The 26,299-nt window shown below is 49.9% G+C and overlaps 3 protein-coding genes across 3 annotated transcripts; all 3 read left to right on the top strand.

Moving 5' to 3' along the window:
* Positions 1-4,221: 4,221 nt before the first annotated feature.
* On the top strand, positions 4,222-7,048 carry CALHM3 (calcium homeostasis modulator 3). The gene is made up of 3 exons (XM_040071391.1): positions 4,222-4,508; positions 5,402-5,657; positions 6,587-7,048. Exons 1-3 carry the CDS (start codon positions 4,222-4,224, stop codon positions 7,046-7,048), a joined length of 1,005 nt encoding a protein of 334 aa, XP_039927325.1.
* Positions 7,049-13,610: 6,562 nt separating this feature from the next.
* On the top strand, positions 13,611-17,181 carry CALHM1 (calcium homeostasis modulator 1). Its single transcript, XM_040071673.1, has 2 exons — positions 13,611-15,312; positions 16,641-17,181. Exons 1-2 carry the CDS (start codon positions 14,764-14,766, stop codon positions 17,106-17,108), a joined length of 1,017 nt encoding a protein of 338 aa, XP_039927607.1. The 5' UTR covers positions 13,611-14,763; the 3' UTR covers positions 17,109-17,181.
* Positions 17,182-20,142: 2,961 nt separating this feature from the next.
* On the top strand, positions 20,143-24,048 carry CALHM2 (calcium homeostasis modulator family member 2). Its single transcript, XM_040071632.2, has 3 exons — positions 20,143-20,382; positions 22,142-23,105; positions 23,197-24,048. Exons 2-3 carry the CDS (start codon positions 22,563-22,565, stop codon positions 23,593-23,595), a joined length of 942 nt encoding a protein of 313 aa, XP_039927566.1. The 5' UTR covers positions 20,143-20,382; positions 22,142-22,562; the 3' UTR covers positions 23,596-24,048.
* The last annotated feature ends 2,251 nt before the right edge of the window (positions 24,049-26,299 follow it).

Genomic DNA, 26,299 nt, shown 5'->3' with positions numbered 1-26,299 from the left:
GGGAAAAAAAAAAAGGGGGGGGGGAAGCTTCAGCTATTCTTCAGCGTCTAACTATGCTAGCACTAAATTAAAACTAATTAAATGCCGGGGGAAAACCAACAGAGCTTCTTTATTCTTGCAGTGTTCCAACACCCCCGCTTCAAGGTCATTCCGAGGAGCAGAGTTTTCCTGGGGAAAACCAAACGGCGCTTCCCTCCCCTTTGCACCCAATAGACGATTGGGGGGTACACAGTCACCCTAGGACACGGTGTCCTGCAGTCTGCGGATGTGCGGGGCCCGTTCTGCATCCCGATTTATCATTCAGCAGCGGAGGCACAAAGATGAGCTGGGTGAGGGCTGTGACCTGCGGGGAGTGACCTGCGCCCAGGGGTGGAACCCTGACTGCGGCCCGCACCCATCGCAGGATAGTGAATCGCATTCCAGTAGGTGGCAGGGTTGCTGTGCATTTCAGATCAGATGTACAACCCCTCGTTTTTAACAGGAGAAAGGAAGTCCTTTTTTATTTCGCGTGCCTTTTGTGTACGTGCGCACTTTGGGTTTTAAGCCCTTACATCATCTAAGGAACAGCTGACCAACCCGTGTAACAGTTTTATAAATATATTTTGCCTGAGGCATACATTGAGGACAGAAAAAAAAAAATTCAGTCCAGGTAATTAAATAATTTGTCAGTTATAAACAATTGCAAATGGCTCCCAGCGATGCAGCCCATCACCTCCCATGCCACAGGCCAGGAGTGCTTCTCAGCAGGAGCCCTGTGGAAAAATTGTCGGGAAATACGCTGCTGGGAAAAGCGCTCTTGGCAAAGGCCAGTCTCTTGCAGAACAGGCTTCAGAACGGGTGAAATGTCTACTCCTGGACACTGGCTTTCCCATGGGAAGGTGTGGCCAGCAGGAGCAGGGAGGTCATTCTTCCCCTCTACTCAGCGCTGGTGAGGCCATGCCTTGAGTGCTGTGTCCAGTGCTGGGCTCCTCAGTTTAGGATGGACACTGAGTGCTGTGTCCAGCTCTGTGCCCTCAGTTTAGGATGGACATTGAGTGCTGTGTCCAGCTGTGTCCCCTCAGTTTAGGATGGACATTGAGTGCTGTGTCCAGCTCTGTCCCCTCAGTTTAGGATGAACATTGAGTGCTGTGTCCAGCTCTGTCCCCTCAGTTTAGGGTGTACATTGAGTGCTGTGTCCAGCTTTGTCCCCTCAGTTTAGGGTGTACATTGAGTGCTGTGTCCAGTGCTGGGCTCCTCAGTTTAGGAATTACATTGAGACACTTGAGCGCACCCAGAGGAGACAACGAGGTTGGTGAGGGGCTGGAACACAAACCCTGTGAGGAACGACTGAGGGAGCTGGGCTCGTTTAGCCTGGAGAAAAGGAGACTCAGAGGTGACCTCATCACTCTCCACAACTCCCTGAAGGGTGGCTGGGGTCAGGTGGGGGTTGATCTCTCTCTCCAGGCAGCAACTGACAGAACAAGAGGACACAGTCTCAGGCTGCATCAAGGGAAAAATAGGCTGGATATCAGGAAAAAGTTTTTTACAGAAAGAGTGATAAAGTACTGGAATGGTCTGCCCAGGGAGGTGGTGGAGTCACCATCCCTGAACATTTTTAATACAAAACAGGATGTGGCACTTGGTTGCCATGGTTTTAGGGCATGGGTTGGACTTGATGATCTTGAAGGTCTATTCCAACCTAACCATTCCGTGATTCTGTGAAAGATGGTCCAGTCCCAGCAGAGGAAAGGGAGACTTGAGTGTGTCCTGCACTGTTGGCCTCTGCTCCCCACCAGTACACATGGATAAGGTCTTGCTCTGGGTATGCACACCCCCAGAAAACACACATGCACACCATCTGTGCTGCTCTGGGATCACAGGCTCAGGCACAAAACCGACCACACCTTTCTGCTGAACATATCCAATTTTAAATGATCAGTTCACATTTTGGTGATGAAATCATCCTTGTCCCCAAAGCAAGAGGAACTTCTCACACCTGTACCCACCCTCTCCATCATCTGAGGCAAAAAAACTAAAACTGGCATTTTACTTCCATAAAAGGGCAAAAACCCTAAAACTGCCATTTTACTTCCATAAAAGGTCAAGGAAGGGAGGGCCTCTCCTTTGCACTGTGTTCTGCAAGGCTGAGGCAAAAGCAAAGGGCTGCTTAACATGTCCCTCCAAAAGACGCATTGAGAAACAGCAGCTTCCAGCATGGTTTTGGAGATTTGCTATCAAGGAGTAGCTGCCTTCCTCTAAGGATGGTGCCCTTGAGGGCTGCAGGCAGCCTCACAGCAGGCTCAGCAGGGTAACTACACAGCTGGGCACGTGGGGCAGGCCCACTTGCTAGAGGAGAGGAGATAGACTTGTTTCCTCTTCATTTTTCCCTAAGAACTACGTAATCAGTGAGAAATATTTTGAGCCCTTGTCCATCTCTAGCAACTTACTTACCTCAACAGACCTTTCTCTCTTTCCCCAGGAAGCTCTGAATATCTCTCTCTGCAAGTTAAGGAATATTCCCTTTCTTCTACAGTTCAACAACTCCATGTCTCAGCTCTGAATCGCTGCTGAGATCCCAATCACAACAGAGCACACTGATTACCCTGAGGCATCCTTTACAGACCTCTCATATCCAGGTCAGGAGAACACTTTCTGGAGTCAAGCCAGCATATAAATGTAAGCCACTAAATGAGAAACCCACCGAGCATTGAAGCAGTTGAGAACCAAGACCGGCTGCACCCTGGCTAAAAAATCAACTATGGAGCTCAGCCAGGGTGAGCTGAGCTCAGCTCAGCTCATGCCCTATAACAGCCATGTGGAGGGGTTCTGATGTCCCATAATGGCAAAAGGGAAGCATGAGCTGATTAGCCAGGGGGTTTTATTGCTGATGGATGAACATTAACAGGCAATTCACTCACAGGTAAAGGAGAGCACAAATGTTACGTTTGGAGCAAATATATTTTATTAAAGTAACTGTGCAAGTTGCTGTTCAGATTGGAGGAGACGACATTCATCTGTGATTCACCTGTATGAGCCTGTGAATAACTACAGGTACCTCCTCCCTGCTGATCCCTTTCAACATGATCCCATCAAGGCAACCAGTCCTGCAGTGGGAGACAGCATGGGCAGAAACCGCAGCGCTGGCATGGTGTACTTCAGAAGAGATAATTCCTCTCTTTTTTAACAAAAAAGTAACACACTTTTTTTCCCTCTGCCTCTCCTGAATGCATTTGGAAACCTGAGTTGAGAAGAAATCTGAAAGTGTTTTCAGAGGAAAGCTGGGGAGAGGAAAATTATGTTCAATATGTCAGGAGAAAAACACAGAACTCCCTTGTGTGGCAATGAGTTGTCTTCATCTGTAAAATGAACTTTGAGACAAAAATATGATGAAGATGATAACCCAGTCCCATGGGACAAAAGAATCAGCTGCTCTGATTCCATCATGCCCTCTGATGGGGAGTCAGAAGTGCCCCACCGCAAGAGCCTTGGGCATGGATGTGGCATGGTTCAAATATCCCAGTATATATAGGATGCATAGCCAAGAGCTTCCATTCCAGGCTTTGAGAGCTATCGATTCTCACATCCTCTTGACTAGAGGGTTGGTCCTTTCAGCCCATTTTCATAGGGAAATCTGAGCTTGCAGCCATGCAGCACACTCAGAGCCAGGTGTGTGCTCCCTTCCTTTCCCCCTCCTCCACACAGGGCTGGGGACACACAAAGAGAAGTGGAACAGCAGCAGAAACACAGATGAGCTCATTTGACTTTCCTGGTTTCTCCTGGGTGGTGGATCACTCAAAAGGCTTCAATCAGCAGAGAGAGCAGCTCCCAGGCATCCGCCAATGGCTCTCCATAGAGAGTTACCATCCCCTGGAGAGAGGGACCAGGCACTGCTAGAGGCTGTCACTGCTTGCCATATGGGCCAGCCCTGAAAATGAAAAGCAAGGTGGAAAAAAAGGCTGCTGGAGTCTGTATCCATCAACTCACCTAGAAAAGCTACCAACTGCCCTGGAAGACAAGCATTGGGTGAGAGACAGACCTGTGAGAGCTTTGTGCCAGTGGGGAAGCCCCAACACAGGGTGTTCCCCCTATCACAGCAGCTCTCTTCCATCCTCATCCTCCTGCTGACTGGGGCTGAGCTGCATCCCCTGCATTGTGGCAGCAGAAGGAGGGACAAAGGGAGACAGGCCACTCTGGGCAGCCCAGGGATTTCCCAGGAGGAGCACCCCTGGCCGAAAGAACACGATGGACCGCTTCCGGATGATCTTCCAGTACTTCCAATCCAACTCGGAGTCTGTAATGAACGGGATCTGTGGGCTGTTGGCCCTGGCAAGTGTAAAGATGTACACCAGCTTTGACTTCAGCTGCCCCTGTCTGCCCCAGTACAACGTGGCATATGGCTTGGGGATCATGTTTGTACCCCCAGTCATCCTCTTCCTGTGTGGCCTCATCCTCAACAGACAGTCCCTGGTGATGCTGGAGGAGTGGAGGCGACCAGCGGGGCGCAGGAAGAAGGACCTAGCTGTCATCAGGTGGGGTTTGCAGCAGTAATGGCATCCCTTTTCTCACATGTTTAGCTGTCTTTCTCTATAGCTTTGATCCTCCTGGTAGATTAATTTTCTTGTAAGGTCATCTCCTGAGACCTCTCTCCATGACCCTGGAGGGGCAGGGGTATGGGAAATGCATTTACATCCAGCAGAAATTAAGGCAGTCTTATTCCATCCCAGCTAAGGAAAGCAGAAGTGTCTCAACACCTTGGCTTATGCTACCACTCTGGGAAACTGCATTGCTGCCTTGTCATACATTCACAGGATGTCTCCTGGGGCTTCCATGTGCAAAAAGATGTGGTATTTCCTTTTAAATATGCAGAAGGTGTGGCATTTTCATCACGGCCATTCTTAATCAAAAGTCTCATGGTCCCCCTCCCTTCACCTGAGTTTTTATGAATTTGTACTGGTGGAAGGTGAGGAGAATCATATTCCATCTGTTACATGCAAGGTTTTATGCAGCATACAGGTTGGCTCAGAGAGGGGCAAGAAAGGCTGCAGAAAAAGGGGATTTTCCAGATTGAAACTGATGAGAAAAGGAAGTGTGAATGTAGAAGACAAGGGAGAGCTGACAAAGACCTGTTCATGGGAGACGTAAGGGTACAGTCAAGGCAAGCACATGATGAGGGGACTGTGCACTGAGTGCAGACGGCACACAGAGCACTCCCACGTGCTAGCTTTCACTGAGAGGCAGAACAAACAAACACATCCCAGAGCAGAAGAAGCATCAGCTGGGGCAATGCTGAGGGCAGCCCTGGGAGTCAGTTCCCTGAGTTTGGAAAGACTGCTTGGCACAGGACAGCCTGCATCCCTCAGGGCTCTGGATGAGGAGAAATCTCCCAGCATTAACCCCCTCACCTCTCTCTCTGCTGCTCCAGGTACCTGTGTTCCTCCATCATGCAGCGAGCCATGGTTGCCCCTGTTGTCTGGATCGTAGTCACCCTCCTGGATGGCAAATGCCTGATCTGTGCTTTCAGTGGCTCTGTGGATCCCGAGAAGTTTGTGGGCCTTGTCAATGTGAGCACAGCGTGGGCGCAGCAGCTGCTGGCCAAGGTGCCCTGCAAAGATGATGAGCTCATGAGGAACAACACGTCCCGCAAGGCAGTGTCCAGGTACCTGCGCTGCTGGTCCCAGGTGGGTCACTGCTGGCAGAGCCTCTCATGTCGGTGAGGTGACCAGGCATGTGGCATCTGCTTCTGCCCTTCCTTGATTTGCCATCCCCTCATTGTGGTCAGGCTGGGAGCAAGGCTGCTCTGTCCTTTTTTGCCTCCAAACGTTGCTATACTAAGTGATAATCTTGAGTCAGATAGGGAAAAGGAAAGAAATAATGAATGGTTTAATAAAAGAACCAGCAGCTTCTGAACCCAGATAATAAAAGATGTTGTGTCTCGTAAAGCTCTGTTCAGTGTTAAAAGATCATTCTAACTGCTAACCCTGCAGACAAGACCCACTGTTTTAAAGCCAGTGCAAGTTTAGACAGATGAAAACAGCTTGCTCAGGAGCAATAGAACAGGGAACAATGGGGAGTGGAGCCCTGACTGGCCTCACCTCTTGGTATAGAGGTGCCAGGTCAGGCATTTGGGACAGGTGGAAGGTCATTGAAAACAAGCCCTTCCTTCTTATCAAAAGGAGCTGCCCGAAGTCTGGGCTGCCCTCACACTGCCGTGGGACCTCCTGGGCCCTGGAGTTAGCGTAGGTGATAGTTGAAGATCACTGGAGAAAAGGAAATGCCAAAGGAAAGCACTAAAGTCCCCTTTCCCTGGGACACTCCTATGCTCATAGCAAATGCCTCCCTGCTCCAGCCAAATTTGCAGTCAATGTTTCTTACTAAATGATTCATGCTCAGATAAATATCCCATATTCTCTGGGAGGAATATACACCAACCATCTGAGTGCAGTGTGGGGTGCTGGACTACAGGGACAGATCAAAGACAGGAGCCCAGATTCATCACACCGCCCTTCCAGCCACACAAATTCCCTGTCTCACTGATACAGGCAAAGAGCTTGTGCCTGTCCTTGCGTCTGTCTTGCTCCTGTTTCACTGCTTCTTTCTTATCACACAGGCACTTGGCTGGAGCATTTTGCTGATCCTTATTATAGCAGCTTTCCTTGCCCGCTGGCTCAGACCTTGCTTCAACCAGGCCGCCCTCCTGCAGGCACGTCACTGGAGCAACTACATTGACATAGAGCAAAAGATTTTTGAGGAAACCTGCTGTGAGCACAGCCGGCTCTTTGCTCACAAATGCATCCTCCACTTCTTCGAAAGCATGCGGCAAGAGATCAAACTGCACAGCTTCAGCTTGCTTAGGGAGGGAGAGGAGGCTGAAGGAGAGGAACATCTTCTCCGGGGCATCACAAATCAGGACCAGGTGAACAAACTTCTGAAAACATGGTACTATGAGAAACCTCCCCTGGATGTCAGCCAGGCACTCCAGAGGCATCCCCTGGTGCAAGAGAGATCCCCTCTGCCCTGGGCAGACAATGCCAGCACCCACTCCAAACTCCCCCGGCATACCAAGGTGTAAAGGCGGCTTTGTCCTGCAGACACAGAAGGAGCATTGCCAAACCTCTGCGCAAAGTGAGGACCAGCAGGCAGATGACAGTCGTGCTCATACCTTCCTCCAAAACTCCAGCCCCAAAGGCTCCACTCCAGGGCATACCCAGCAAAACCTCCAAAGTCAGCTAGTTGTGAGGGTCCAAGGGTCCCAGATGCAGTCACTGTTAATGACATTTCTCAGCCAAGGGCTCTGTGAGGCACTTTTGTCATATCAAAGAGTTTGCAGCTTCCTACAGCAATGATAAAAATGTTCTGGCTTCAGGAAGGATTTTACCACAGCAGCAACATCTGGCTGGCTACACAAACCATACACAGAGGTGTGAGAAGCTCCTGCCCATTTCCAGTGAAACCTGGTTTAAAGAGTTATCAGAGGTGACACAGAAATTATTTAATTGGCAACTCCCTTAGTACCACACCAACATATTTACTCAAAAAGGCAAAACCACCTCCTACATCTTCCCATCTGCTGAGAGCTCTGGCTGCCCTCAGCCCAGCTGCCAAACTGTTCTGCCTTCCTCTAACAGCCCATCAATATTTCCATGCATTTTAAAAATGAAATATGGCAACACACTGAAATTCGTGGAGCAGCCTAACTTTAATTGAAGACACCTCTGAATAAGGATTGGATTGGATTGGAATTGCAGAAGGAACAGGAGATGGAGGCTTTGTGTAACACAGCCACGGGGCTGTGCTGGGGTTAGGTAGCTGCTGTAAGCACTGGTGCCAAGCCATGGAAAGGACACACTGACTCTTCCTGAGAAGTCTGATTTTAAACACTCCCTTCCTAGATTTGAGTACAAACTGACCTACCCATAAGATCATCCTTGCAACACCTATTTGGGCATTTCCATCCAGTTTCAAAACAGTTTGAATGTAACCTTATTTCTGAGCCTTTAATGATAATTGCTTTCTCACCTGCCTTTTCCAGCCCCCCATTGTACATGGTGCCAGTTTGACTGGTACTTCTGTCCAGCATTGCTGCTTGGATGCATTAAAGTCTTTACTGCAAACTAACCCAGAACAGACACATCTATTCCTCCAGCCTGAACCTCACACTGTTGCTCACTTTGCCTCTTGGATGGAGAGGTGCAACGTGGAGGGGCTGGGAGGAGGTGGGGGTGAAGAAGAAATGTCTCCTTGGGTGTGCATGGATAGGTGAGGCAAGCAGGGCTTCCAGGAGGAAAGAAGAGGGTGGGATAAGGGCAGAGAAACCTGCCACCACATTGGGGCTAAATCCAAAATGAAGGATCAAAATGAAAATGCATATTAATCCCCCAAATGGACTTGTCAAGCAGCTGGCAGGTGGGTCACCTCCTCCCCAGGATGTTTGTATGCACAGGCCAGAGAATGAGGACATGCTGGGTAAAACATTGGGAGGCAAAATAACTCCATAGCCTACCCATGGGCAGCTTGCCCACTGAGGCCCAGTCAGCAGCTGCAGGGTGCAGAGCAATGGGCTGCAGAGCTTTTCTTATTTGCATAGCAAAATCAGATCTGGATGAATCCCTGAGCACCCTTGGATATGTCAGGAGAGTGCATAGAGCCAGCTGTGGCCCATGCTGGTAGGGGAAAACACTGTGGTCTTCTCCCCAGGAGCTCTTTAGATCCAGGGAGCTTCTGAGCTCTTACTTGAAATCAGCATTGCACTTTGAACTGTGTCTCTGGTTTACTTTTACCAGACACGACAGCACAAATCTGAGGCTGCAGCTCCGTTTGGACTAACCATCCCATACTAGTCAAATTGGGTATTTTCCTAACATCTCAGAGCTGAGGTCTGCAGCTGTATTTGCATGCTGCTTTCCATGTTCTCAGGTTTTAAGTCACGCCAGTGTGTCCACAAAATATGAAAGGCTAAAGAAGGGAAGAGGAACATATTTGTTATCTGTACCAGGAGGGAGAAAACAGGAGGGTCTAAGAGTACTGCCATAGATTTTGAGGTTCTACAATGGTTCACGTGCTGCTGGGGGAGTCTGGTCTGGTCATGGAGTAGCTCCAATTGGCTGAGGCCATAGGTATTTATTCCTCCCAGCCTCCCTGAGTCTCCAGCTGTGTTTCCTTCTAAAGCCCAAGAACTCATCTCCATTGTGGAAAGTGGTATCTGGCACCCCATGGCAGGACAAGAGGCAAACCCCCCAAAATGCAGGAAATTCCATTAAAACGGAAGAAAACATTGATTTGAGGGTGAGGGGAAGGCCTGCCCAGAAAGTCTCCTCCATCTATATGGCACCTCCATCTACAGAAATATTCACATCCCAATTATATGTGAGTGTTGACATGCTTTGTGCAGGGAGTGGTGGGTGGACCAAAAAATCTCCAGAGGTCTCTTCCCACCAGCTCAATTAAGAATGTGTACCCTCCTGTGGAAGCTGGGGCAGAGAGGGTCATTCACAAACTTTAGCAGCTCTGTCTCTCAGGGCTGTTGTGATGCCAGACCTGCAGATATGTCCGGCATCCTTAGGGATCCTCACCTGCCAAGAGCCTGTGAAACACCAGAGCTGACTGCAAAGACAACTTCCCTGGTCACTTCTTGAATTCTCCTGATAGGAATTGTTACTGCTTTCACATCCCTCCTTTCTATATCCTACACTGACTGGGGCATGCAAAGCCCTCCTCAACTCCCCACCTTGGAGTCTGTCCTGGTGTGCAGGTGCAGGACCAGGTCCTTGGAGGGACTTGGGCATGTACCGTCTCTCTCAGGACAGGGTTTCCAAAGCACAAATAAGTTGGCATTTGGGAGGAATCATCAGCTTTGCCTTCCCTTGCAAGCCAGTTAGAGTGAACTTTCTGTTGGAAAGCTCATGCAAACAAAGTCTTTCCTAACAAGGCAACAAGGAAAGAATGACCCAGGCATTGTCTTCTATGGGGTCTTTTTCAATTGCTGTAGTGGCTTTACATTCACCTGTTTCTGTTTGCTAAATTTAGTATAGTGGTTTGATTGTTTACTCTCTTTTTCCTTCTGGGAGATAGGATCAAGAGAAGCAAAGCAGGCCTAAGCTTAAAGATACACAAACAGTTCTGTTAACACACACAAAAAGAAGAAAAATAAGGATCAAAAAAATGAAACTTCCCAAACACTTTTCCTCCCCTCACAAAGTGTTAACTTTTTCACAAACAATGTAAAGAGGCAAAACTTGGAACTCTGAGGTCGGTATCACCTATATTCAGTCTTTTGAGAGAAAGAAGTGTCTCATGTTGTCATGTTAAAAAAAAAAATAAGTATTTATAGTCAAACAAATGCTTTCATGAAGACAAAACTTTTTTTATTTAATGTCAGCTCTGATTTTTATTTTCCTGAGTGTTGTAAATTTGCAGAAAAACCTGGATATGAAAAACCTTTCAAGTTATAGACCTCTTGTTCAGCAACATGCCAAAAAACACCAAAAGACACCAAAAAACAATCTTCTTTTATGCTATAAACTTTAGAAGGGTTTTCCAATGAGAGCAATTCAGCAAAATTGAGAAACAAGCTCATGAATTCCTTTCATGTTTGCTCTTCAGGATTTCTCCTGTCCCTCCAAACTCACCTCTGTAAAGGCAATGCATGGCTGATGCTTTATTGCCCAAGGTAACGAGGCAGAGAACTGTAGCACTGTGGGTTCCAGATTTAGACCTGAGTCACCCTAGTGTTCCAGCAACTTGCTCCTGGTGTACATGGGGAGAAATTGTGTTTTACACAATGTTTTTACATCGATTTTTACAGTGAAGGAGGGTGGTGGTGAGTACTGGCCTGGGGGTTTGTAGTGGTTTGATGTTTACCTGTTTCCGTTCACCAAATTCAGTGGAGTGGTTTGAGTGTCTTTTCTGCTGTGAGATAGGATTAGGAGAAACAAGGCAAACCAGGCCTAATTTAAAGGTTACAACGGTAGTTTTATTAGCACACACCAAAAAGAGAAAAAAGAGAGGAAGCTTCCAAAACACTTTTTTCATTCCCCCACAAATGTTAACTTTCCCACAAACAATGTAAAGAGGCAAAACTTGGAACTGTGAGGTTAGTACCACCTAAAAAGTAGCCTTTCATTTAGTCTTTTGAGAGAGAGAAGTCTCTCCTGATTTGTTCTGGTAACTTTCCCCAAGAGAAACAATCTGTTTGTGGCTTACACCTCTCAAAAAGCAGCCTTGCCCGGGAACTTCTGCACTTTTGGATCTCCCATACCACGTCCTGGCCTCACACACTGGGGTGTCACCTTTTCCAGATGTACAACTCCAAAGGCAAAGGATCCTTCATCTCAGGGAACAGAGATATCTTCTCACTGATGTAGAAGGTTTTTTCTCATCTCTCTCTGTTCACACATCTCATGGAACCACCAGATCACAGTTCCTAATTCAATATTCACTCAGTAAATCGCAGATACCTTTTGCTCAAAATCCACAAATCTAAATAATCCTCTCCCCAATTCATATTGTCCACGATTTAAAGGAATACTCTAGCATGTTCCTATTACAGTCTGTTACTACAGCTCATGGGAGATTTCCAGCCTAGGACCAAGGCAGCTTGTCATCTCTTCCACTTAAGGGGTCACTCTTCCTTCACTGACTGGAATATCTTCATATTGTCCCCTTACATATGTGCAGTTTGGCCTTTTCTCTCTCTCTGAGAAGGGTTAGAACTCTAGAAGCTTCATCTGTGCCAGGAAGGAGTTAACTGTGAGCAGGCCAGCGCTGGTTGTTATAAACGAGTTCTATTCAAATGACTTATGTTTAATTAGTTAATTTTTAAGTAATTCCATTAAGATTGTTAGTGCTAGTTCTGTTTAAAGAATTTGTCTTATTCCTGGTTTAATATTGCTTAATCGTCTTATTTACTTGATTGTTAATTGAGAATTCACCTTGTTACCTGGATCTCTGCTCCCATTCGTCGGATAGCGTCTGAATATACAAATAAAATGAACACTGGAGTGCTGGGAACTACTCGAGAACCGAAATAGAATAGGACGGAAGCTGTACTTTAGACTAGTGCCAGGGGCACGGGGATCCGCCGAAGCAGGTTTATTTAGTCGCCGTGACTAAAGTTTTCCATCGCTGGACGACCCCTGACCAACGAAGCGATGACGACTCCCTGGCAAGGGAAAAAATACGTGAGGTGGGGGAATTCTCAGCTTCGCTGTGGAGCGAAGCTGTTTGTATTTTCTCCTCCGCGTTGCCAAGATAGCAAGCAGGTTCTCCCCCAGAGTTAAGCTTGATAATAAAGGTACAAAAAGGACCGAGGCTCCTGGCTTTTTTTTTCATAACACTGGTCACATGCTCTCTTTCCGGGCTCCACTGTGGCTGCCCGGCTGTGGAGATTCAAATCCCATGGGGGACGCTGGCGGATGCATTCCCCTCTCAGGTCTCGTGACCTAAGACGGGAGGGCGGAAGGATTCTCCCCTCCTAGGCCTGGCCAGCGGCATGGCCAGCTGCTAAGGCGAGCTTAATCTGGCTGGATGTCGGTAGCCGCCGCTTTTCCTCCCCTCCCCCCGCCCGCACGGTGCGGCAGCGCGGCCTGGCCGGCCCTGGCCGGGCGGTGTGCTCGGGTGCGGGCGGTGCGCTCGGGGGCCGGGCGGTGTGCCCGGGGGGCCGGGCCGTGTGCTCGGGGGGGCGCCGGGTGGTGTGCCCAGGGGGCCGGGCCGTGTGCTCGGGGCGGGGCCGGGCGGTGTGCCCGGGGGGCCGGGCCGTGTGCTCGGGGGGGGGCCGGGCGGTGTGCCCAGGGGGCCGGGCCGTGTGCTCGGGGGGGGCGCCGGGTGGTGTGCCCAGGGGGCCGGGCCGTGTGCTCGGGGGGCCGGGCCGTGTGCTCGGGGGGGGCCGGGTGGTGTGCCCGGGGGGCCGGGCCGTGTGCTCGGGGCGCCGGGCCGTGTGCTCGGGGGGGGCGCCGGGTGGTGTGCCCGGGGGGCCGGGCCGTGTGCTCGGGGGGGCGCCGGGTGGTGTGCCCGGGGGGCCGGGCCGTGTGCTCAGGTGCCGCGTGGCCGCCGCTACCGTCATTGGCCGGAAAGGAGCAGGCCAGCTCAAAATGACTCAGTGTTTATATTGCGATTCCCCAGAGTCCATTTGATCCAGCAGTCAAACCAATGCCAATGTCTAAGAGTCTCCTCATTCTGTCTAAAAAATAGTAGGTGCCTGTCCCTTCTAAAACAATTGCAAAGTCCTAACAAAGGTATATTCCATTTTTCTCTTTAACTAAAAACCAAACTGTGTTAACCCATAACTTGCCACTGACCTATTGTTGGCTTCAGTGAGAACTGTAGTGCTGTACACCAAGCAGGCTCAGGCCCTTCATTCATGTTTATTTAAAAGGCAGGTTTTTCCTGGAGATTAAAAAGCTCTCAGTTTTTCACAGGGTTCATTCAGCAGGCTTTGATGTGAACTGCCCCTCAAAAAGCCACTTGCCAGGTGAATAGAGAAGCCAGCCTGAGTTCTTAGCTAGCAATAAAATATATCATCTATATTTATGCAGCAAGATCTCTTCCCATTTGATAAGAGATTAAATGCCACTTCTCCAGAGCAGGCAGAGCTAAGGCTGCTCAGGTATTACCCACTGCACTCTGTGCTCAGCTCTGCGGTGGCATCTGAGGGTGAACTCAGCATAATCAACTCAGCCCCAGGACTGGTGCAGGGCAGACTCAGAACCTGCAGCACCGACCTATGGTCAAAACGCCTCGTCTGGCTTCCTGCCTCTGCACTGACACACTGCAAAACCTTGGGGAAAGTACTTCTCCTGTGTCTTCCATGTGCCACTCACCTATGTACAGCTTCCCTTGGTGACATGTCCCCCAGCCACCATTGCAGTCCCACTGGTGCCTGGTCAGATGTGTCTTGATCCTCACATCAACAGCTCAGGGGGTGCCTGGACAGGAGCGACTGAGCAATTGCCACCATCTGTTTTACAGCCACTTGTAGTCCTAGTAACCCCCCATCTTTTGGCCTGCTTGAGGGAGCAACTAGGTGCACCAAGGCTGCCTTGTGAACTGGGAACCGAGATGCAGGAGAACAACATCAACACCATCCACTTCTTTTAGATTTGTGCTGTAGAAGTCAAGCCCAGCCTGTTACTTCTCCTTCCTCTGCTTTTCCTTTTCTTTTCCCTTCTTCCCTCTGCAGAATAAAAAAGAAGAGGTATTTCCCAGTGAAGCAGGTACAGAAGTAGGGGCTCGCAGACCTGCAAGGCAGCATCTGAGGCAAGGCAGACACATGGAGGGAAGGGGGAAGCTCTGGAATCCAGTTTTTCCATGTGTGCCAACACTGCAGAGGTGGGGCGCCCCATTCAGTCCTGGGAGGAGCACCCACCCCCTGCATTTGCAAATAGGTTCACGGCAGCCAATCAGCCAACTCTGCCCAGGGCACAAAGTGCTCTGGGGAGGACACAGCCATGATAACACCTGCACCTTCCAGCAAAGAGGACTGGTGGCTGGGAGACTGCAGAAATGGGGATGTGGAGAAGAATGAAATCAGGCTTTACAAACCAGAAACAACCCAGGTCCCAGATCCAAAGAAGAGCAGGGGGAAGCAGACCCTAAACTTTTGTAGGCAGCAAAATCAGCAGAAAAAGTATTTTAATTTTCTGCTTTAAATAGTGGGGTTGTAAGAGTGCATGAATGAAACTGTGAACTGCACAGAAACTTGGTGATGCCGTCTTTGAAGAGAAAATCTGAAAGAATGAAATAAACTGAGGCCACAGCTTGGAGCCTGGTGGGGGAAGGAATCAAGCGAAGATGGACAAGTTTCGGATGATCTTCCAGTTCTTTCAGTCCAACCAGGAATCCTTCATGAATGGCATCTGTGGGATCATGGCCCTTGCCAGCACCCAGATGTACTCAGCCTTTGATTTCAACTGCCCCTGCTTGCCACTCTACAACCTGGCCTATGGGCTGGGCATCCTCCTGGTGCCCCCCTTCATCTTGTTCCTGCTGGGGTTTGTGCTGAACAACAACATCTCCATGCTGGCAGAGGAGTGGAGGCGGCCGCAGGGCCAGCGGGGGAAGGACCCGTCTGTCCTGCGCTACATGTTCTGCTCCATGGCACAGCGGGCCATGATCGCCCCCGCGGTCTGGGTGTCGGTGACGCTGCTGGACGGCAAGTGCATCACCTGTGCCTTCTGCACCTCGGTGCCCGTGGAGACCCTGGGCAATGCCAGCCACTCCCGCCTCTCCCAGGGGGAGATACAGCGGGTCCTTGCCCGAATCCCCTGCAGGGAGATCTACAATGGGCAGCAGCTCATTGCCAATGAAGTGGCCGTCAGGTACCTGCGCTGCATCTCACAGGTAAGAGGCACCGTGGCTGTGCTCCCACTGGTGGCTTGGGGTTAGGCACTGCCAGCCTTAGTTGTTCCCTCGACAGAATCTCCTTGTTAAAATCAAGCTGCAGCAGGAGAGACTGGTTATTTTGCAGGGGTACAAGGTGTTCAGACTCAGCTCTGTGGAGTTATGCCTCTGGTGTGGTGCAGAGGCTGTAGCTGTAGGTCATCCTGATAATTAGCACCCTCTCCTGCCTGGGCAGCCCCCGGCTGCAGAGCAGTGACAACCAAACCATCTGCATGGATTTATTCAGAGGAAGCTCAGAAGGAGCTGCGATGGATCTTACTCAGTGGCTGCTAGGTTGTCACCCTCTCCAATAACCCATCGGTTGCTCTTGCTTCTTTTTTACAACATATGCAAGCAATGGGTCATTCTGCAGCATGAGAAAAGCCAGTGTGTGTTTGTTAGCCATGCCAGGGAACCACAAATGAAGATGAATTAACCACTTGTCCTGAGCTTGATTTTACTCAAGCTCTCTGCTCCTGGCCGTGCTGGAGACAGGATGGCCTGAAACACTTGTCACTCGTGCACTCCCATTTATAAGCAGCCCTTCTGCCTGGCCTCCTTAGGGCAGACAGGAATTATTATCCCCTTTAAGAGAAATGGGGCCACAGGGACTTCTCCAAAGACACAATTTTCCTGGGCAGACCCCACTTGAAAAACACTGGGAGCTGAAAAACAAGAGGTCCCACATAGCACCTCACCCCCAGGTGCTCTTTTTGGGGGCTGCATTTCCAGGAAGGTTGAACCTCACAAGCTCTGCCAGTACATCCTGGAGACAGCTTGAGCTAACACCGATGGTGAAAAAGACAGACTGGTCCTGGCTCTGCCCTCATCTCACCCTTCCTGTCAGACCCCATTCACTGCTGCTCACTCACAGTAGATGTTACTAAGTTCAACAGCTCAGAAAAAGGTTAGACAGCTGCACACACCAGGAAGTATCTGGGACAATACTGCAAATCAGAGGACATAGGCTATCCTAGACCTAGGTGAGGCACCATCCCATCAGAGGCAGGACCAAGGGCTGGGCACAGGATTCAGTGCTGGTGTTACTTATGGTCAGTGCCTGCTGATGCTCTACAAGGCAAGAAGCAAGAGGTTCTGCCGGTATGGATGCACTGAACAAAATTTCCGTTCAAATGGTTTGTATTGGCACCTCATCCAGTTTTGCAGTGTAAACACAGCCCAAAGTGCAATCAGGCTTATTTGCAAACCAGGGGGGTTCTGCTGGCTGGTTCTGCTGGGCATGTTCTCCGCCTGCCTGTTACAGCTCTGGTTCCGCTTCATCCCTGCAGGCTCTGGGCTGGTGCTTTGTGCTGCTGATGACCACTCTGGCTTTCTTGGTCAGATCACTTCGGCCTTGCTTCAGCCAGGCTGCCTTCCTGAAGAGCAGATACTGGTCCCACTATATCGACATCGAGCGCAAGCTGTTCGATGAGACGTGCGCGGAGCATGCCAGGAGCTTTGCCAAGGTCTGCATCCAGCAGTTCTTTGAGGGCATGAACACCGACCTGGTAGCTGCTCGCTGCCACCTGCCCAGGAAAGCCCCTGCCGATGCAGGGGAAGCTGCCGAGAAGCTCTTGGGCATCACTGACCAGGGCACCATGAACATGGCCCTGAAGAGCTGGCACAGATGCAAGCCCCCACTGCACCTGCACCCACCTGCCCTCCCCACTGGAAATGGCTGGGCAGGAGAAGGGCAGCCCCCCACGCACCTGTCTGCACCCCAAAGAGAGACAGCTGCCTACTACAGCTGGGTGTGAAGGCCCACGGGGCTGTTCAGAGGCAGAATCACGTTTTTGTGAGATGGGCAGAAGAAGCCGGGGTACAGGCAAGGGCAGGTTCCACAGCAGCTGCAGGGGAACAGGCACCCAGTGAGCTCAGTGGTGCCAGTGTGATCCCATCTGCTCTCAGCTGCTCTCACATCCAGTCCTACAGCATTGGTAATTCAGGTAACGAGTTTTATGCCATAAAGGGCAATTTTGCAAGGCCATGATGGATGAGCCCCAAGAATGCTGAAGGGTGCAACGTGGCAGCCAGATGTGCCATGTGTCCCATACCACTGAGCACCAGGTTTGTCTTGTGGCAGTTGCCAAGATAGACACTACCTGATGGGCAAAACTTCCTCTCTTTCATGACGTGCTCAGCCCTGAGCAGTGCATATGGCTTTAGGCAGCATTAAAAATCCCCTGGTGGAGAAACAAGCTGGGAGTGCCCCTTTCTCCTGCCAAGCTGTGAAATCCTAGAAGATCACATTACCCCTCCACACACTACATCCCCACAGACACATGGTTCCCAAGCCAAGAAAAGCTTTAAAATAAATTTGACCAAAGCAATGAGATAGTGAAGAAACATCCCATATTGCATTTCATGTGGTAGAAACAGCATGGTTGGTGTTACAGGTGCCATTAAATGAGGATTCCACAGAGATGCTCCTTGAGGGAAGTGTCCAGACGAGGAGAGCAGTTAGCATTGGGCAGCAGGGAGCGGGGAGGGGGCCAGGCCAACACCCTGGCACAAATCTGCCTCAGGACAACTTGTTCTTACAGTTTTTCCTGTATCTCTCCCTGACACAAAGACTGTTGTTAGAACCCCACCTGGGTGTTTAAGGAGCCAAATAAATAATCCAGGCTTGCCATTCAAGCTCTGTGCTCAGACACCAGGATTTATAAAAGCTATTTACAAAAGCTGTTGGTGTTTCTTTACTTGGATGCAGTGAAAAGGACTGAAAGAGCTCCCAGGCCAAGTCTGAGGTGCTGTGGCCGTGTGCAAGTGTTTTGCCAGTGCATGGTCACCAGCAGCATCCAGCCCTGACCCTAAGAGGAGAAGCAGTGAAGGCACCACCCCCAATGTTATGCAGTACAAGGTCAATACAAGGTGACTGCCTTCCAAAGAAACAGAGGGATGGCAGGATGCAGGCCCTTGAGGTGACCATGGGTATCACAGCCCAGAAGAATATTTCCCAGGATCCCTGATTTTATTACAAATATGCAATATGCAGAAGGCAAACCCCTTTTAAAGGGATAAGTTTTAGCCCTGCCACATCCCTTCCAAGATGTTCATCTACTTGAAATTTCTGCTGCGATGTTCTTGTTCAAACAACATAGGCTGACAGTAACTGCTATTTGCATAAAACTTAATTATCCATGTGTAACTCGACAGAGACTTTGGGGAGAAGAGAACAAAGGACCAAAATGAGGAGGAAATTCTCCTGGCTGTTGTGAGAGCATCTTAGCAAGCCCATAGTCAAGGGCAGGTTGAATCTGGCCAAATCCCAGGAGAAGGGAACTTGACATGGCTTTGTCATTAATTTTCACACCCAAATTAATTAAGGCATCTGCCCAGAAATTAATAGGGGCAGGTGCCTTAATTTTAATACCCCCTTAATAGGGGCATTAATATTTAACAAAACCTGATTTAGACAGCAAGGGAGATTAAAAGATAGAGGTGGTTTCCACTCCTATCATTTGCAGTTCAGTGCTGTTCATGGTTCACTGGGAAAGGTGTGCTCAGAGTCCCCACAATGGTGAGCAGCACAGAGGAATGGTAGGCTCCATGGCATAGCTATTAAGGTATCAAAATAACTAGATGCATTTGCAATGAGAAGCTTTTGTACTTTTAACTAAGATTTTTTAGGATTAGAGTTTTGTTCCCATGCAGCAAATTCAGCAGTTGCAGAGCCCTCATAGATCAGGCAGGTTCTCCTCTCTGTGCTGGAATTTGGGTACATTGCTCATTGCCTTTGGGAGGAAAGCCTTGCCCAGGGAACCCGACAAAGACTCTGGAATTCCAGCCGGGCTCTGGTCCCGGTGCTGATCCCGGTCTGTTGAGCGTAGAGCCAGCCCCATGGTCCCTACCAAGCCGGCAGGGGAGCCAGCCCCAGGCAAGCGCCGAGGCTGTGGGAGTGCCCAGGGATGCACCGCACGCAGGCAGCTGGGAGCTGGACGAATCTACCCGGGGACCCCAGATCCGGGGGAAGGAAGGAAGACGGTCCAAAAATCCCATCGGCTGAACTGCCAGCGCTGGGCTAGATTTGCTCGGGGCAGAGGGAAGCGTGGGTGTTGCTGAAGATTTGCCTGTGCTAAAGACATTCTCTGGGAAGGGATGCGTTTAACCCCAGAGACAAGACGGCAAGGAGGGTGGGGAAGGAGGATGGGGACCTCCGGCATCTGCAACAGGCTGGGCAGGAGCTAGAGCTGAGGGACAGATGGCAGAGCAGAGGGTGCAAAGAGAAAGTGAGGGTCTCGGCTGCCTCGCAGGTATTTCTCCAAGCAGAGGAAGCGGCGAGCAGAAAAGTTCAGCCAGGCACCACGCCAAAAATCAGTTTGTTCCCAGCCCTGCATACGTGCCCTGCTCAGCCTCCAGCCTGCGCGGCCCCGAGCAGGTCCCACAGAGCTTGTGAAACCCTGCCGGGGGGGTGCCGAGCCGCTGCCTCAGCCGCCTCCCGTGCGCCGAACCAAAAGTTTGTGCCCTTCTCGCGTGGGACCATGGGCTTCTCTCACGCCCTCCCTGCCGGCTCGGTACTGCTCCACTGACACTTGCATCACCATGGGGTGACGCCCTAGGCTCACCACGTGGATCCTCGATTTTCCCCTGCACTCCTGCAAGGCTCCTGCCTCCTCTCTGCCATTCTCCAGGCGAACTCCCGGTCATCCCATACCAGCCAGCCGTTGCACATCTTTTTATAACAACTCGTTTTCTCCGTTTTTTATTTCCTAACTTCTGGAAGGGAGTAAGGTCAATCGGGCACATCCGAATCCGTTCGCCGGGTCCTTTGCCCTGCCTAAGCTCCTCCCAATTCTTCTGCCACCTCTTCTCCCTTAGGACGGCAGCCCTTTAAAGCATCCTCACTTCCCAAACTGCTTCGGCTGTTTGCAGAAGCTTCCACAGCTCTCAGGAGACCTGCTTCGGCTGGTCGGCATCCCGACTCCTGAACAGCCCTGTGTGCTGCTGAAACTCCGCCACGACCAGAGCCTGAGTGGAAAAACATAGGAAGGGCTGAGAAGGCTCCAGAACTGGTTTCAACAACTTTTTCAAGTAAGTGACTTACTTTTTTCTTGCTTTCATACATATTCTGGGGAAAGAAACAGAGGCTCCTAAAAACTTACCTGCTGCAAACAACTTCTCTTCTCCCCTTCTACCCTACCCTCTCTCCCAGACCATAACTACAAAGCAGAGGAAGGGTAACCTCTAAGCGGCCAATACTTCTTTTTGCCAGCTCCTCAGGTTTTTGCTTTGTCATTTGCCAGGCTCTGTCAGGAAGGTTACAGGGCTGTGTTTATCAGGGCTGTTTATGGGCAACTTATAAAAGATGCTTGAACTAGAGCAAGTTTGTGGGTTTAGCATCTGGCTGCAAATGTGGAGTTCCACCAAGCGTGCAGATGGTGGAACTTGATCCTCATCATGTAGTACCAGCTTTCAGTTGGTCTGTCTCCTTTGCAGAGGGAGTTTTGCAGTATGGATAACTGGGAAGCTGCAGGAAGACATCAAGGGCTGTGTACATTTGAACTCAGCAATATCACAGTGTGACTTTAAAGGGATTGCCATGGGTTCTTTGCAGCAGCAAAGAACAGAGGCCAAATTTCTGCCCTGTTCCTCACCCCTGCCCCATGGAGAAAGGGGGTAAGCCAGGATTTGTTGATGAACTGAGGCAGAGTAGTGATTTAAAGCACAGGGTAAGAGCAAGCCTTGTGCAAAAGACCATAAGAATTAAAGTATCTTTGTCTCTTCTGCCTGAATGTCCCTGAAGTCTTGTCCCTGCAGTTGGGGCTGCTCAGGGAAGACTTTGGGGCAGCCCTGTGGGCCGTGGCTCCCAGGCAGCCCCAGATGCATACCAGTACTTCCAGCACTCTGCAAGCTGCCAGAGACAGTTACTTGGGTGCCCAGGTCCTTCCTGTCTCCAGCAAACCCTGGTGACAGCAGATCCTCTGAGGCCAGTGGGTTTTGTCACAGGGGTGAGGGCTGCCAGAGCTTGCAAGGTGCTTAAGGCTTCCTGAGGAGAAACCCTGTGGAGATGCAGCACTGATGGAAAGTCAGCTAAGAAATTAATTGAATCCAGCTTGCAGACAGGAAGGGGGAATGGACATTGCTGCAGAGTGTGGACACATTCTCCAGTTATTTCCCTGCCCTTAAAAAAAATCAGAGCACATGCTTTTCCCTGCTTGGCCCCAAGTGCCTGCAGCCCTGTTGGTGGGGTGTAACACAGACAAAGGGCACCAAAGAGCATCCCTGGCACTGAGGCTGAAGGCCAGGGCAGCAGTTAAGAGGCTGAGCTGGGACTGCATGCCAGGATGGGGAGCACGATTATGTCAATCAGCTGCAGGATGGGAGATCAACCTGCCACACCTAACCCTAGCGAAAGCTCACGTGTAATTGCTGTCCCAGCTCTATAAGCATATTGTGTTTTTATTCTGGGACATCAGGATAAGCTTTCCCAGAAGGTAACTTCTCTTGCTGGTAGCAACATCCCCCAAGCATCCCTTCACCCTTCTCAGCAAAGCCTGCTTCTGCCTGGGCCTCCTGTGCTGCATTTCTGTGTTCCCAAATGTGCTGGGATGTCTCATAGCACCCCTTGCTGCCTTCCTCATGTACCTGATTCTATTAATAAATATTAACCTATCAGCTCTAAAGAGGGAGGCAAAAGTCACACAGGGCACCTTCATAGCAGCACAACCCCAGCACCCATGTGCCACATGTAGCTAGGCTAGTGTGAGTTGGTGGCAGGTCGAGGGACACATCCTAGTGCCAGTGCTCTGGTTCAGTTTTCCCAGTAACGTGGTGTTCTCCTTCATTGCAGGTTTGGGAGATCATCAAGAGCTTGCCAGTGATACTGATAATAACTGCCTCTGCGGGAAGTGACGAAAACAAAACAGAAGGAAAGAGGACAAATTGAGAGGGACAGAAAGAGCTGTCCCATCGGTCATCTTTGCTATAGTGAAGCTTTTGGAGGGCTTAGTGGAAAACTAAAAGGGCTGAGGTTTCACATATTGCTTCGGTGAAGTCCCTTTTGAAGTACCCCTAGTATCAGCAACCAGCTCCAGAGGCTAGGAACACCAGGTGGGAGGAAGGGACATCAGTGAAAGTGTCTTGCTCCTGGAACAGCTCCTTGCACATCAACTAGCACCAGGCCATTTCATCCCCCATTGGAGTGTTCCTCAGTGCTGGGGGCTGTGCCAGCACGGTCCCCACTGCAGCACACACTTCAGCCCCCTGACGAGATGGCCACCTTCATCACTGAGATCTTCAACTTCCTCTCCTTGTTCTCCATGAACAAAGATTCACTGCTTTTCAATGGTTTGGTGGCCCTGGGCACGCTGGGGACTGAGGAGCTCTTCTCATTCATTGTCTTCAACTGCCCTTGCTCCCCTTCTCTCAACTACAAATATGGGATGACTGTCATCATTGTCCCAGCCCTGGCCCTCTTCTTCATGGGTGTCATCTGGAACAACCATACCTGGAAACTGGTGGACGAGTACCACATGCGTGGCATCAAGAACTTCTCTGCTGCTGCCACCTTCCTCCTCTTTGGCTCCATCGTGGGCTGGGCATCTGTGGCACCCATCACTTGGTCAGTCATCTCACTGCTGCATGGGGAAGCTTACATCTGTGCCCTCAGCGAGTTTGTCAAGCCATCCTCCATGGACAATTTTCCCACTAAGTATGGAGCTGAGGTGCTGGCCAAGTTCCCCTGTAAAGATGTCCCAGCAAACCTCACCAAACTCAGTGATGAAGTGACGCGGAGACTGAGATACGAGTCCCAGGTAGGAACACCAGGGAGAAAGCCACGGAGAGTGGGTGTGGGAATCCCTCTGCCTTGCCGTGTCCTAACTCAGCCTCTCTCTTCTCTTCCAGCTCTTTGGATGGGTGTTCCTCAGCATCGTTGTGATCCTGGTTTTGGTCACCAAGTGCCTGAAACACTGCTGCTTGCCACTGAGCTGCCGGCAGGAGGCTTACTGGGTCCAGTACTGCTCCAACGAGGACAAGCTCTTCCGACGCACAGCTGAGGTCCACTCCAAGATCCAGGCAGCCAAGAATGTGAAAAAATTCTTTGGCTTTGTGGCACTGGACAAGGAAGAGAAGGAGCTGGTGCAGGAGTTCCCGATGGACAGCATTCAGCTGAGCTTCCCATGGAATGACATCAAAGGTGTTGACATCTACCAAGAGAACAAGAGCTTCCCCCTCTACAGCTGCCTCCACAAATGGGCCAAAGAGATGGAAGGGAAGGGGCCAACCCCAGAAGCCATCGTCTGATATTTTTAGCTTCCTAAGACAGATGTGCACCAGCAGCGCTTCCCCAGAATGCCTGGCAGGCCTTCCAGTATCAGTGCTCAGCTCAGGGATGCCCTGGGAAGCTGAGCCCCTGAGCCTGTCAGGGAAACTTCTAGGCTGATTCCTTGGAAGAATCTGCCACAGGCTTTGGGAAAGCCTCATGGCTTAGGGTGAGCAAAAAGGCTTCTCCCATGGTGCTCTACAACATTATGTTAATCCAGCTCAGCTTGCTTTTCCCATTGGCCTGTGGGCCTTGCCCACTTCTTTTGTTCATATACGTCCCTGGTGCTCAAGGTTTCTCCTTTCTCTGTTTCCCCATTGGTTGTGGTATCACTGATGCCCCATCCTTATGTACCCTGAAGGTCATTGCCTTTGCCCTACCCTCGTACCTCCCCTTGTCCTCTGACCATTGGTTCCCGACCCCATACTTAACCCTGGGCACTCCTTTGATCTGGGTCTTTCTGTCCCTAAAACCCTTTGGTGTGCATCTGCAAAATAAACTGCAACTGGAACTTCATACAGAAGACTCTTCCTGTCTTTTTTCACTGAGCTAGCTGTGGTGTGTGTGGACTTGAGTGCCTCACCTTGTGTGCCCACCCCAGTGGCTTCTCCAGAAGAGATGCTTTTTGGGGAGAGGTAGTAGCAACCATCTACCTCCACGTTGCTACATCTCTCCTGGCAGGATTACTTCCTTCAGCAGGTAAAAAGGAATCAACAGCCTCAAGGCAGAGACTGAAAAGCAGTATCCTAAGCTGGAGAACCCCTCCCTCAGAGACAACAGTCTCACTGTTCCAGAAACACAGGGGACCAAAGAGCAGGTACAGCCCTTACCTCCCCTACCTCCAGGCTGCTGCAGCCCACTGCCTGATGCACCAGCAGAAGCCTTGGGGGAGAGCAAGAGGTGGGCACATTTCTCACTGTGACTCCTGCAGTCCCACTTACCTCCCCCACAGCGGGTTTTGTCCCAGCAATCCCACACCTATTTGTTTAATTGACACTGATATCTTCTTACACACTTGTGTGATGCCTGTTACACAGGCAGATCCCAGAGCACTCTACAGCCTTTACAGTGCAGGTAAAAGGAGGAAGCAATGGGTAAATTCCTGAGGCAAGGAGGATGCAATAGCATCTGGGAAGGAATGGCTCAGTAATAACATAGCCACACACCACGTAACAGAGACTAAAGCAGGAGGAAGCACCAACATCCCCGGTATTCAGAAAGGTACTCTAATTACCAAGTCGAAATGTGGGTAAGACACCAAACTCCCTTTGTTCTTACTGAAGTGCCTGGCAATCTCTAATGAGCCCAAATGGTCGCCACCATGAGTCTATAAACCCAGAAGAGGCACCATCAGCAGAACAGCTTTGGGGCAAGGTGGAGACCGAGAGGAATGAGTACTGTCGGCATCTCACTGCATTTCTCATCCAACCATTGGATGAGAGTCCTTTGCTTGGGTTACAAGCCGCAGGAAGACCTCAACCAGAATTAGCTTTACATATATGTGTATATAAACATACATACAGTGTATATACCATGTAACTGTAGTTAGTCACTTGTATTAATGGAGCATTTTTCTCAGAGGGGAAGGGGATGAGAAAAGCTGCCAGCCCAAAGAGGACATTACATTTACCCATCTGCTGCACTGGGACTGCAGCCCTGGAGCAACAAGGGGACAGCAGGAACAGAATGGGGGAGCAGCCCTCTCCCTACCCATTTATCACTGAATTTTCTAACACTTCCCACTGCCTTAATTGGCCCCTAGAGTAGAAGGCCTCTATTACAGACTTGGCCATGCTCTGGGAAAGTAAAACCCAAAAGGTGTAAAATTACTACCCTCACCATGACATTGTGTGACTACGGCTTCAAGGCTGCTCCTATGCCATTGCAGTCCCTTTTCTCCCAGGGGTCAATCCTTTAAACAAAACTGTTTAAAGAGATAGCACGATAGAGAAGTTTGTTTTTCTTTAACTGTTTTTTTATAGGTACAACTTCCTTTTACACTGTGTCATTTACCAAAAAGCCTTAATAAGTTGTTCAAAAACCAGCTCAAACCCACAGAACTCAGAGGGGCTTACATACAAGGAGATTATAAATAAATTATTAAATGAGAGTTATTTTTCACTGCCTTCTGAGGTTTTTTCAGGGAGCATAAAAGGCACAATTTAATATTATCTTTGAACTCAAGGACTGGGAACTTATTTGTTCTTTCTATTAAAGATTCAGTCCTTTCCTAGCCAGATCATCCTAGAATGTTTTAAAGCATTACCACATATTACAAGTTAGTAACGTGGCTTTTTAGTCATTCTTGCAGTGAGTAGCACAATCTTGAGTATCAGGATACGCAATTGCAAGAGGAAATTAATTTAAAATCTTTTGACAAGTATGGTGTCTTGCAAGAAAGAGCTGCAGGCTATTCCCTCACATAAAGAGGCTGGAATACTGCTTAATGGGCGAGGCATCCAAGGATCCCTGTTCAGCCTCTCTGCAGATTTGTGGAAAGGGGTGCCTCTAACCTCAGCATCATCTAATTGACAGAAATAATCAGATGGGAATTAAATGACTTGAGATGAAAACATCTTCTTGCATTTCCTCTCACTGGCCCTGCGAACATGAACCAGCAGTAACTTGTTCCTCTTACTTCCTGAATCTCTATTGACTTCCTCTTCGGTAGTCCTAACTGTTTCT

This window comes from Hirundo rustica, chromosome 8, assembly GCF_015227805.2.
Source record: "Hirundo rustica isolate bHirRus1 chromosome 8, bHirRus1.pri.v3, whole genome shotgun sequence".
Classification (NCBI taxonomy): Eukaryota; Metazoa; Chordata; class Aves; order Passeriformes; family Hirundinidae; genus Hirundo; species Hirundo rustica.
Note: the sequence above shows the minus strand (reverse complement) of the source record. Positions and strands in the feature narration are given on the sequence as shown.

Excerpts from the sequence above, each read along its gene's own strand:
- CALHM3 (XM_040071391.1), top strand. The coding sequence starts at position 4,222 with ATGGACCGCTTCCGGATGATCTTCCAGTACTTCCAATCCAACTCGGAG. Across the intron at positions 4,509-5,401 it reads AAGGACCTAGCTGTCATCAG|GTACCTGTGTTCCTCCATCA; the intron begins GTGGGGTTTGCA and ends CTGCTGCTCCAG. Across the intron at positions 5,658-6,586 it reads ACCTGCGCTGCTGGTCCCAG|GCACTTGGCTGGAGCATTTT; the intron begins GTGGGTCACTGC and ends CTTATCACACAG.
- CALHM1 (XM_040071673.1), top strand. The coding sequence starts at position 14,764 with ATGGACAAGTTTCGGATGATCTTCCAGTTCTTTCAGTCCAACCAGGAA. Across the intron at positions 15,313-16,640 it reads ACCTGCGCTGCATCTCACAG|GCTCTGGGCTGGTGCTTTGT; the intron begins GTAAGAGGCACC and ends TCATCCCTGCAG.
- CALHM2 (XM_040071632.2), top strand. The coding sequence starts at position 22,563 with ATGGCCACCTTCATCACTGAGATCTTCAACTTCCTCTCCTTGTTCTCC. Across the intron at positions 23,106-23,196 it reads GACTGAGATACGAGTCCCAG|CTCTTTGGATGGGTGTTCCT; the intron begins GTAGGAACACCA and ends CTTCTCTTCCAG.